Source organism: Anabas testudineus, chromosome 19 (genome assembly GCF_900324465.2).
Source record: "Anabas testudineus chromosome 19, fAnaTes1.2, whole genome shotgun sequence".
In the NCBI taxonomy this organism is placed as follows: domain Eukaryota; kingdom Metazoa; phylum Chordata; class Actinopteri; order Anabantiformes; family Anabantidae; genus Anabas; species Anabas testudineus.
The window spans coordinates 3,844,524-3,855,336 of record NC_046628.1 but is presented as its reverse complement, the minus strand read 5'-3'; the positions used below and the strand labels follow the sequence as shown (position 1 = coordinate 3,855,336).

Sequence of the window (10,813 nt, the reverse complement as noted above, 5' to 3'; positions counted from 1 at the left end):
CTGTGAGATAACTGTTGTTTAGAGGACAGCTCTAAACAACAATGAAGATAAAAATTATATAAAAATTTAAATATGTGTAGCCTTTCACAGTCAAAAAAATAAAAATAACTTGAGATCAGAAGTTTCTAAGACTCAACAATTGTCTCTACACTTACCACTTAAACTACCAACATGGAGGACTTGCAAGAAGCAGATCAAAAGATACTGGCAGAGGCCAAAATATAGTACCATAGCACATCATATCATATCACTTCCCATGAGGAAACTCATTAGCATTTTTTGTTAAAGCCTCTCTGATTGATAAATGCAAGCTGAAGACATCACATCATTGTAGATTGTATAGTGACAAATCACCATAAAATCATCTTAAGAACTTTAAGAAGTAAGGTAAGGATCTCACAGAACTCTCTAAGATCCCTTAGAGCAATCCCCGGGAGACAGTGGAGAGGAAAAACTCATTACCTCCAGCAGAAAGGGGCTAAGGGTGGACAGCAATCTGCCTCGTCCGTTTGGGGATTTATTGTCTAGTATTTTACTTTTTGTGAGATTGCCATTATCTAATGAAGCTAAATGGTATTTTACTAAATGATATTCCTTATAAATACATAGAGTATTATTCAGTGTGAAACTCAGATGATCATGCTTGGATCTAAATGTTTTGTCAAATGTTTGTTTTCAGTTATTCTTGCACTTTCTTTTGGACAATATTACAGGTTGCAATAGATGTTTTGGGAGACAAATTTTGCTCTGATGGAGAAAGCCCTGACCTGCTGCTATGTAACCTACTTACAGAGACAACGCACCTGCTGCCAACGAGTAGAACAGCACAACAACGCAACAGTGTTGGTCCATTTGGTTCACAAGTGGTTAAAATGGCAATCTAGCAGTACTCATCATAGTCCATGTAAAACTTTGAACAGGCTGACTGAAGAGTGTCATTCAGTGCTCTCTAAGGGCCCAGACACAACAGTGAACAGTATTTCTTCAATCGTGATGAAACTCAAGGAGTCTACATCACCGATGGAAGAACCCACCAATTCTAGCACAGAGAAACATCCAGTCTTTGGAAAATTACCTTTTTAGCCCTAATTCATTAGCGTATAATTACGCAATAAATCTGGAGAATATGATTATAGTGAGTGTGCTTTTAATTGTCTGCCCCTTTCTCTGCTGTCGGCTCATTAATCAAAAGGGCAGGTTGACCCTTAAATGAGAGCAAGGGCTTTAAGAAACCAGTTGTCAACGGGGTCTCGCCCCTTGTCCTCAAACAATTACTATCCACTGGTGGGATTTAGAGTTAATGTTTGTGCTATGTCAGCAGCAGATACAGACATTGTAACAATAGACCACAGTTTCTATAGCTCTGTTTAATGAGTTTCCTGTTGTTACCATGCAATCTAATCCATCAGCTAAAATGTCCTCACTTTGTAAAAATGTCCTTAGTACAATAGTTAAAAATTCATGCTGGTCCTCACAATGATAGCACACACACACTCACACAAACAGACACACACACACACACACACACACACACAGAGACAGAAGTCCTAACAAGGCTGCAGATGATTCACCTTGTCACTCAGGTCTCTGGAGACATAGAGCAGTATGTCTTTGGCAACATCTGCAAAGAGCTGCTCACCTGATACCTGGAAAAGCAGAAACACACCTGCATAAGAGCCATGATTCAACCTTAGCATAACCTTAAAGATCCCTTCATGTGATTTATATGCTGCATATTACCTGCAGTGTGAAATGAAAGTGCTGAGGTAGCCATATACGCTCATTAAGCACAAACATGTGCTTAATATGTATTTAAGTTTGTCTTCGTATTTGTTTTGACCTAATTAACTTCTCGTTTCTCTTTCTCCATCCACACTCAAAGAAACACACTCAAGAGAAAACTAAAAACTTTGGGCTTCACAGTACAGCAGGTCCTCTTTAAAATCAATCTGAAGTAATATACTCCTTTCATAAATAGTAATCAAAGTAATTCTTATAAAATACATGTGATGTGTGTAACAGCAACAGCATCTTCACTGCGACTGTATTTACTCTGAAGTTACTCAGTCACACACTAATGTTTCTTTCTGTCTGATTAATATGGCAATAAATTACTTGGGTAAGAGAGACACAGAATGATGAAGGGATAATTACCCTGTCAGATACACAAAGGGAAATACACACACACACAGCCACAGATAAAGAACCAGTCTCACACACACACACACACACACCTGAGAAGCAGTTATGTAGGCTACAGCCAGCTGAGCCTGATCATACAACATCTTTTCAAAGTGGGGAACATGCCAGGAGGAGTCTGTAGAGTAACGATGAAAACCCTGAGAGAGAGAGAGACACAGAAAGAAATGAACGTGATACAGTATACACAGTACTACGAAGGATTTAATCCAGTTACCAGCCAAACTCTTTCTATTATTACTCAAACATATCTAAACTAAAACAACTGAGCACATTTTCATCTCGGTGTGATGTGTTACATTTTTTTAACTTCTTCACAATGAAAAACTCCCTTAAGAGGAAGAAACCTCCAGCAGAACCAGGTTCAACTAAGTCGGCCATCTCAATATTTACCTGCATCTGGCACATTATGATGTTAATTTCCCACCCTGCCTCTGCCTATTTACACAGAAGAGTGTTTTAGGTATCAAGGGGTATTAGTGGTTTGATGTTAACGTGACATATTAACACGCACGACAACTGAACATTGCTTTCAAAATAATAATGGTGGAGAAGCAATGTTGATCTTTTGCTTGCCTTTTTATGATTTGGACTCAAGGAAAGTTGATATGCATCGAACACAACGTGATCGTAAACTTCCTCACACGCACTACGTGTGTGAGCAGTTGAAGGAAATAGAGACTCAAGAACTGCTACGACATAAGAGTTCCAGTATGACTAAGGTCAGGTTAAGATAAATAACACACACCTGGTTGGGCTGGGTCACCAGAGAATTGACCACCTTCCTCTGCTACCTTTAACCAACCACTTACATGTCATAGTGGTCCACTGACAGGCTCTCTGTTTGTCCTTCGTTAAGTCTGACAGCTCATACATGTTGGTGAAAAGCAGCTGAATGTACCTGTAATCATTAACATGTCTAACACAAAGTACAAAGACAACTGTACTTGAGTCTGAATCATGTCACTAATGCTGTTTCTCCTCCAGTAAACGTGGGAGTCTCCCAGGAAAAACACCCATTTGCCCCCAACACTTCAGGCTGCCATCAGCCTTACAATAACTTCTCACACTGTTACCTTGACACTGTGAAGCTGCCTCGAATGAGCAGTGTGAAGATGACTACTAAAATATTTAAATAGTTACTATTAATTTTCTGTTTGTTAATTTTTAATCAGGAGATTAATAGTTTCTACAACACACATGTATGAACCTGTGCCACGTGGTCATGGATGCCTCCCAGCGCCATCATGCGGAGTGTGTGCAAGGCCATCTGAAGGGCCTCGTCCCCCTCTGAGGTGGAGCAATTCACAGACCAGTACGTCATGAGGAACATCAGATTTACTATGGAGGACAGGGACAAGGGCAGAGAGAAAGAGTGAGAACTAGCGGTGCTGAGGTAGGTGAAGCCTACAGGGTTTTATTGTGTCTACCTGGTGTGGGGAACTTGGGAGCATCTCTAAAGCCTCCATACTCCTCCTCGTAGGAATGGGCTAACTGCTGGAAGCAGCGGTTAGCTACATCTGGTGCCAGGGGAGGACTCTCTCCAGGGTTTGCAGAGATGGACGTGCCTTTCTTTAATGCTTCAAGGATCCTCACTCCGCTGGATTCCAAAGCCGTGCGGTTATTCTGCCACTGAGAAATGATAGTCACACTTATCATAAGTAGGTAAACAAATACCGTCAACAAGGCAAAACAAACCGATGAAACAAAACTTAAAACATTCAACACGCAACATGTCATTCCAAAGACGCAGGTTTTACCTGTTCAGTAATTCTGCTGAGGACTGTCTTGAGTCCAGGTCTTCCTCTTTGGTCTCTTGGAGGGAAGTAGGTGCCCCCAATGAAAGGTCTAAGTTCAGGGGTCAACCACACGCTCATAGGCCAACCTCCACCTCCACTTGTTGCCTGTAGACATTAGCAACCAAAAGAAAATATTAGCACAGAAAAATGAAACAAGGCTTGAGTGAGAAACTGTGAATGAAACAGTCACGTGCACACACCTGTACAAACGTCATGTAGACCTTGTCCACATCAGGTCTCTCTTCCCTGTCTACTTTAATGCACACAAAGTTGTCGCTAAGGAATTTTCCAATTTCCTCATCCTCAAAAGACTCCCGCTCCATCACATGACACCAGTGGCATGTTGAGTATCCCACTGATGGTCAGGTAAAGACAGAGATACACAGCAAAGGTTTTACTTCCAGAGCAATTACAGTGAATCAGCATGAAACTCTCATTGAAATATTACTGTGACATGGTCCCATTACCGGATAAGAAGATGGGTTTGTCCTCATTCTTAGCTTTGTCAAAAGCATCTTGTCCCCATGGATACCTGAAACAAAGATTGCAAAGATTAGTACAGAACAAGTAACATCGGCTGATATTGTGTTTAAAGCAGTTCAGTCTCACATACCAGTCAACAGGATTGTGTGCATGCTGCAGCAGGTAGGGCGACTTCTCCTTAGCTAACCTGTTGGTGTGTCTGTGAGTGGTGGAGGATGATGAACCTTCAACCCCTGATGCCATGCTCATAGAAACAGAGATACTGGACACAAAAACATGTATATTTACAATCTGAGTTCCTGTTTGTTTATAACACTGTAGACAAATATTCATCTTGTGCATCACAATGATAAAAGAACATCTCACAGGCATGTTCCTTTTAGTAAACCTAATAACTACTGTATATGCAGGAAAATGCTTTTGTTTTGTTTTTTTCATGTTACCTCCTCATGGCCAAATAACTGATCAAATGTGCTTAATATTAATATTAAACAGCAAGTGTTAAATATAAACAGAGTTGTGCTGTTACTCTTACTTAGTTCCTCAGGATACAACACATGGACACATATAGATTTAAACTGTTAAATCTACATGTAACGCTAAAACACATTGACTATGATGCTAGCTAGCAAACATAAGTTAACGCTTCCACGCAAAGCAGTTCACATTTATGGCAATTTATTAGAAACAAGTTCTGCTTTATGACTTCTGCATCTGTGCCGAATACAAATATGACCTATTTAGAACTTGGATAAATGTGTTTGTTCACAGGGGGATGCTTGCTGACAATAACAAATAATAGTTGTATCTTTAATTGTATGTTTTATCTACTGGGGTTTCGCGTAACACATAGCTTTCGTCCAAAAGCAGATCCGTCTTCACAGAAACTTACCGTCATGCTGCAAACTGTTTACTTGTCAAACTGTGTGACGCCGTCAAGATGGTTGACAAGTTAAGTTTGCGTGTTGGGACAACTTTAGCTAGCGTGCAGCTAACGTTAGCTGCTACTAGCCGCGGAGGCTTTTTACCTGAGGCCGCGGGCCGGCTGGACGAGGACAGACGCTGACCTGGCTCCTGGAGGGGGCCCACTCCGTTTCACACTCCTCTGCTGCGGACTGTCCGCTCCCCGCAAAGCCGCACTGAACACACGAGCGGGCCCAACGCGGCTGTTAGTGGACGTCGACCGACGCCATGCTAATCTTAACATCCTAATTCACCAAGCGTGTCGCTGCTCATTTGTTTGGCTAAGCTAACGTTAGCGACTTAGCTGAGACAGGTCCGGCTGAAGTTTCACTGCACTTTATTGTAATACCACAAACTGACACATGGTGGCGCCTCAACAATCAGCTGTTTACAAAAACAGTGGGACAGTAACACTGTGTTATAGACAACAAAAGAAACAAACAACTGCATGAGGATAATAATCATAAACATATTATATGGATGGATGGATGGATGCAGTGTCCACTGTGCCCTCACTTATTTTGAAATATTGAGCTGGATAACCGCTGACACAAAATCCTCCCGACCTGCCAAGTCCGAGGCCACAATGTTGGGTTTTCTGCTGCCCTGCTGCTTCACCCAGAGCAGCAGCCTCGGGAGGCTCCTCCGTACAACATTGGCAAAGCTGTCACAGAGGCGAAGGACGTACAGGCATATCCTGGCATCGTCCGGCAGCGTCAAGTTCAGGCCACATACAAAGAAACCTGTGGGGTGACGGGCAAAGTAATGATGCTGAGTAATAATGTCACAGAACAGGAAACCATGTTTGAAAAGGTGTCTGTCATCAGTAACAACATACAACTGGGGATCAGTGAAAACTCACAATGTGAAGGCCTCGTTTTTTCCAAAACCTCACTGAGTACAGATTCAACCCGTGCAATCTTCATACTGTCGCCATAGAAATAAGATATTTTACTCCACATATAAGAGTCATGTATTGCTGGATAGTCATAGGAAACTATGACATTTGTGCCTTGATCCCAGCAGCTCCTCAGGGTCGGGGTGACCTGTTGTGAAACATATATATTCATTTTATCAGATAGGCAGTGTAACTCTCATACAGTATCACACAGTAGACCGTGTTTGATACTTTACCCCTCTCAGTACGACTTTGGGTCCAAATAAGGTCTTGATGAAGCTGATAAGATGGTTGTGGAGCTCAGTCTTCTGATCGAACCCTTTAAAGTGCGACAGAGCCAGGATGATGATCTCTCTGGGATGCCTCTCTGCCCAGTCATTGATCATCTTGAGAACACTCTGGTCACAGTGGCAGAATGGTACGTCTTCATACAGCTGGTATACTTTCTTTGATTAAGTTTACAGCACATGATAAAAACACTAATTACTCATAAATCATTCTGACTACCTCCACATCAGTCCGCGTGTACAGCCCATGGTAAAAGTACAGCCTGGTGGGGTTGGTGTCGTGGGGTTTGCGAGCGATCCTCAGGTCAAAGTAACGAACTCCTGCATCCAGCTGCTTAGTAATGGTGTCTTCCTGCAACACAAGTCGAACAAACACCCCACACTTTAGTTCTGAAAGGCACAAATACATCGAGAGAGTTGTGGCAGAACGTACCTGAGTGGCCGCCCATTTGAGCAGTGTTTTACGCACACAGCACAACCTGCTGAATTTTTTAAGGCTGTCAGGCTCGATTATAGATGAGCTGCTGTCCAAATCATAGCTCATTGAGTCATGGCTTCCTAGGAATTCACAAACACATGATATGTATGTATATGTGTATCTATATTTGTCATAACACTAAAAAACATATATTCCAGTATTGTACTTGTACAGCTTTGAGGGAAATGTCTCCACACGTTGTTTTCATGACAGTCAAGTCAAGTGTAATGTAACAGTAGCACTGCAGGCGGTTTCATTATTCCAGCTTCATACCTGGTATGGCCAGATTGAACAGAGGAATGTTGTGAAGTTCAGGTGGCAGCTGCATCATCCAGTCACTGTAGCGGGTGACACCTCTTTTCCCTTTGCCGTTTGCAGACATTTGAATTTCTACAAAAACATAAAAGTAATAAAAATTCAAGTCAGCTCCCATATACAGTGGTTGTGACTGTCAATTAATAAGCTGCCACATAATATAGAGCACGTATTAAAGTCAAAGGTTCAGGGAATCACACTCACCCTGCCACACTGATCCCCAGCCCTCCTTAACTTCTTTAGTACCTCAGTGGTGTCGCTGCAGAACTGCCGTAGCCATAAAAGTCAAAAAGCCTTTTGTTGCTCACACGTTAAAACTAATCTTCACAGCACAATAGTCAGAGAGAAAAATGAATGTGCCCCAGTCAAACTGGTTCTTAAACTATGCACAAGGAAATCTAAAAATAGAATAGGTAGATAAAAATGATACGGTGCTCATTCCATTACAGTTCACCTGCTGTTAGTAAATGAAGCCAGGCTTCGGGCATGACTCTGCATGCATATGCTTTGTCACTGCATTCTTGCCGTGTGTCGATATGGATACATGCTAATCATCCGACAGTATGTGTGATTAAATAGTCTGGGCTCAAAGGTTAACTAACTAGAGCTTCATCAAAGTGGAGGAAACAACGTGAGAGTTGGCGCTCTAAGCCAACAGCTCCTGCTCTGACTTCAGAACAGGATGGACCTGGTTCAACACCTAACTAGTCAAGTGTTTCCAGCATTTCAAAGTGTCAGGGTAAGACCACAGTACTCAAGGCTAGTTTTATTTTGAAGTTTGTTGAATTTATGAGTCGTGTCTACTTGTACTGTTTTATTTTGATATTCACCATTATCCTATTATTAACAATTGTGGCTACAAAGCCACTGATCTGTGTTGTGCGTTCTTTAGTACACAATTTAATAAAAAACAAAGTAATTTAACTTTTGTTTATTGAATTTAAGGAAATGTCAATAGGAGGAAAAGACAAAGTCTCAGTCATTACATTACACATTAGTACTGAAACCACACCATTGGAAAGTCTGCTACTGTAAGATTTTTTATTTGATTGTCGCAAGACTTCTGGATGGGGTCACTTCAGGTCGATCATATAGCCTTGGCCAGACCCACCATGTTCTGGGCTCTGTTGAAGATGGAATAGTACTGTCTGATGAAGACATCGCCCAGGATCCACAGGCTGTCGCCTCCGTTGCCGAAGCCAGTGCGGCAGCCATAGTACTGAGACTGTGTGTGGGGGAGAGGGTACAGGAAAACAATTTCAAACAGTGGTCAAATATAGTGAGGAAATAGTAAGTCTGAAAAAAAAAAACGCTTACCTGACGGACGTAGGCAGAGGCTGGGAGGGTGAATTCCTGTCCATGGATTTGGAAGGTCACATCAGGCATTTGGCCGATGTTGTTACAGTTGACAACATACTGACAGAAGGAAAAAAGGGGAAAGTGAACGGAAAACAATGAAAGGATACGAACAATTGTTCAACTCACTTACTCAGCATGACACTGCATAAATCTCAGTCTCATTCAGTCAACCAAAAAGTCTTTTTTGGCACTTACGTCTCCATTTTGGCTACTAGCTCCCACCACGGTGTTGATGTTGCTGATGCTGCTCTGAGGTCCAACAATAAGAGAAGTGCCAGTATCCACAATGGCCTGGCAACCACCACTGCAGGCCACAACCTGCCCGTTGACGGTAACACTGACAGGGACACAGGGTGAAGACAGATAACAGATGGTACAATATCACTTTGGTCTGGATACATGTCCAGGACATTTGATGCTGTGTCCATGATGTTTGTTACCTGTCCACTGTGATCTGCCAGTACAGCTCACTGGAGAGGGGAATCCAAGTAATGGGACCAGTGTAATAGCTGGAGTCAACACCACCAAATGTCACCACACTGCCTTGCTGAGAGTTGCTACAAAGGAAAGTGACAACTTACTGATGACCTTCATAAAGAATGAGCCACCGACACAGAATTAGTTTTAGTTTGCATAGTAAAAGTTTGATGCTGTAAAGTGATCTTCTTACGGGCTCAGGTACACAGAGAAGAGGTCCTGGTTGACCAGGTCCTCCTGCATCATGTTGTCAAAGACGGGTGTAGCACCAGAGGCGGCCAGGCTTGGGTAGGCCAGGCCCAGGATACCATCAGCTACCATGTACTGCATGAAGGGAGCTTCAGTCTCGCTCAAGCCAAAGATCTGGTTTGTCACAGGAAGACCTCCCACCTGACGACCAAACGCAAAGGGAGTTAAAATCATTTCATTTGATTTTCGTTCATACGTTTCATCTTGAACATAGTTAGATAACGTAATAATCAGCGTTGTAGAACGATAAATAAAAGTTCATTTCCTTGTTCAAAGTGATTCTTGATTCTTTTATTTCTCACCGTCACAGTGTCATATGCAAGAAAGCCAGTCATGCTGCCCGTGCCGTAGTGGATGTCAAGAGGGCTACCGTTGTATCTGAAGGTGCTGCTCGTGCTAGGATTATACTTGTTATGGTTGTCTAGGAGGGAACAGATGGGAGCAAAGTTACTGATGTTTGCCAAATGTGAAACAATAGGGAACAGTTTGAGGCCATAAAGCGGTCACACTGACACTGACAGCGCTAAACGTGAAGCCCACCTGTGTCCCTTAGAAAAGTCAAGTTATGCATTGTCCTGTCCTGCATTTAAAAATCAGCTTCATTCTTTAAAAGCCCCTCCAACCTCAATCCAAAGGTCTATGTGTGCATTAGTTCTTTTACATACTGCAGGCTGCGCTGGTGCAGTAGGTGGAGGGCACCCACAGGTTAGAAGAGCCCGTGTCGAAGATGACCTTGAAGGACTGAGGAGGCGTTCCAATGGAGATGACTCCATAGTAAGACATCTGGAGACAAAGAGGAGACACAAAGATTACACCACCACAGGTGAGGTAGTAATTAAAGCTGTCTGTTCAAGCTTCAGCAGCTGTTACTTACATCAGCATCGTTGGTCATGGGCTCGTTGGCCACGGCAAAGCGCGGGTCAAACTTGGCCATGGGGTTGTAGGGATACTTGAGCCTGTACTCGTCCCACAGACCCTTCTCTTCCAGGCTCTCCCTGGCAGTTTTACCCTTCTTCAGAGGGACCCTGTGATTCATCAGAGTGAGCTATTTTAATTTAGGTCAAGTTGTAAACAATAATTGTGTGGGACTGACAGCGGATCACTTACTGGATGAGGCACTCAGACAGTGCCACCATGGCACACACAACAAGGGCCCACTTCATTGTCACGGTGATGCTATCGACTGTAAAAAGAAATTAGGCTCATATCACAATGATATTCCAGATGCAGTCAAACTGAAACACTGAAGTACAGTATGCCACACTCACCTGGAGACTCCACAACCTGAGTGCCGACAGTCGGGCAT

General features: G+C 42.7%; 3 protein-coding genes across 5 annotated transcripts; all 3 read right to left on the bottom strand.

Annotated features, from left to right (window-relative positions):
- Nucleotides 1-1,527: 1,527 nt before the first annotated feature.
- Nucleotides 1,528-5,786, bottom strand: LOC113156784 (spermatogenesis-associated protein 20-like). 3 transcript variants are annotated; one of them, XR_003298312.1, is made up of 9 exons: nucleotides 5,510-5,786; nucleotides 4,612-4,743; nucleotides 4,466-4,530; nucleotides 4,199-4,353; nucleotides 3,960-4,103; nucleotides 3,630-3,831; nucleotides 3,400-3,540; nucleotides 2,235-2,339; nucleotides 1,528-1,646 (listed from the first exon to the last, which is right to left on the bottom strand). XR_003298312.1 is itself a non-coding variant. In XM_026352110.1 (9 exons), exons 1-9 carry the CDS (start codon nucleotides 5,686-5,688, stop codon nucleotides 1,548-1,550), a joined length of 1,212 nt encoding a protein of 403 aa, XP_026207895.1. In that variant the 5' UTR covers nucleotides 5,689-5,786; the 3' UTR covers nucleotides 1,528-1,547. The 3 variants fall into 3 exon arrangements, 2 of the variants coding, with proteins under 2 accessions (XP_026207895.1, XP_026207896.1); XM_026352110.1 differs by having other exon boundaries at nucleotides 3,410-3,540; XM_026352111.1 differs by lacking the exon at nucleotides 5,510-5,786 and adding an exon at nucleotides 5,374-5,503 and having other exon boundaries at nucleotides 3,410-3,540.
- Nucleotides 5,787-5,830: 44 nt separating this feature from the next.
- Nucleotides 5,831-7,763, bottom strand: LOC113156787 (PI-PLC X domain-containing protein 1-like). The gene is made up of 7 exons (XM_026352113.1): nucleotides 7,627-7,763; nucleotides 7,381-7,497; nucleotides 7,063-7,187; nucleotides 6,850-6,981; nucleotides 6,579-6,740; nucleotides 6,307-6,490; nucleotides 5,831-6,187 (listed from the first exon to the last, which is right to left on the bottom strand). Exons 2-7 carry the CDS (start codon nucleotides 7,487-7,489, stop codon nucleotides 5,961-5,963), a joined length of 939 nt encoding a protein of 312 aa, XP_026207898.1. The 5' UTR covers nucleotides 7,490-7,497; nucleotides 7,627-7,763; the 3' UTR covers nucleotides 5,831-5,960.
- A 391-nt stretch (nucleotides 7,764-8,154) lies between these two features.
- LOC113156786 (pepsin A-like) lies at nucleotides 8,155-10,670 on the bottom strand. The gene is made up of 9 exons (XM_026352112.1): nucleotides 10,615-10,670; nucleotides 10,382-10,532; nucleotides 10,173-10,290; nucleotides 9,810-9,928; nucleotides 9,452-9,648; nucleotides 9,222-9,338; nucleotides 8,977-9,118; nucleotides 8,649-8,838; nucleotides 8,155-8,607 (listed from the first exon to the last, which is right to left on the bottom strand). The coding sequence occupies exons 1-9, from the start codon at nucleotides 10,668-10,670 to the stop codon at nucleotides 8,510-8,512; spliced, it is 1,188 nt and encodes a 395-aa protein (XP_026207897.1). The 3' UTR covers nucleotides 8,155-8,509.
- Nucleotides 10,671-10,813: the final 143 nt, after the last annotated feature.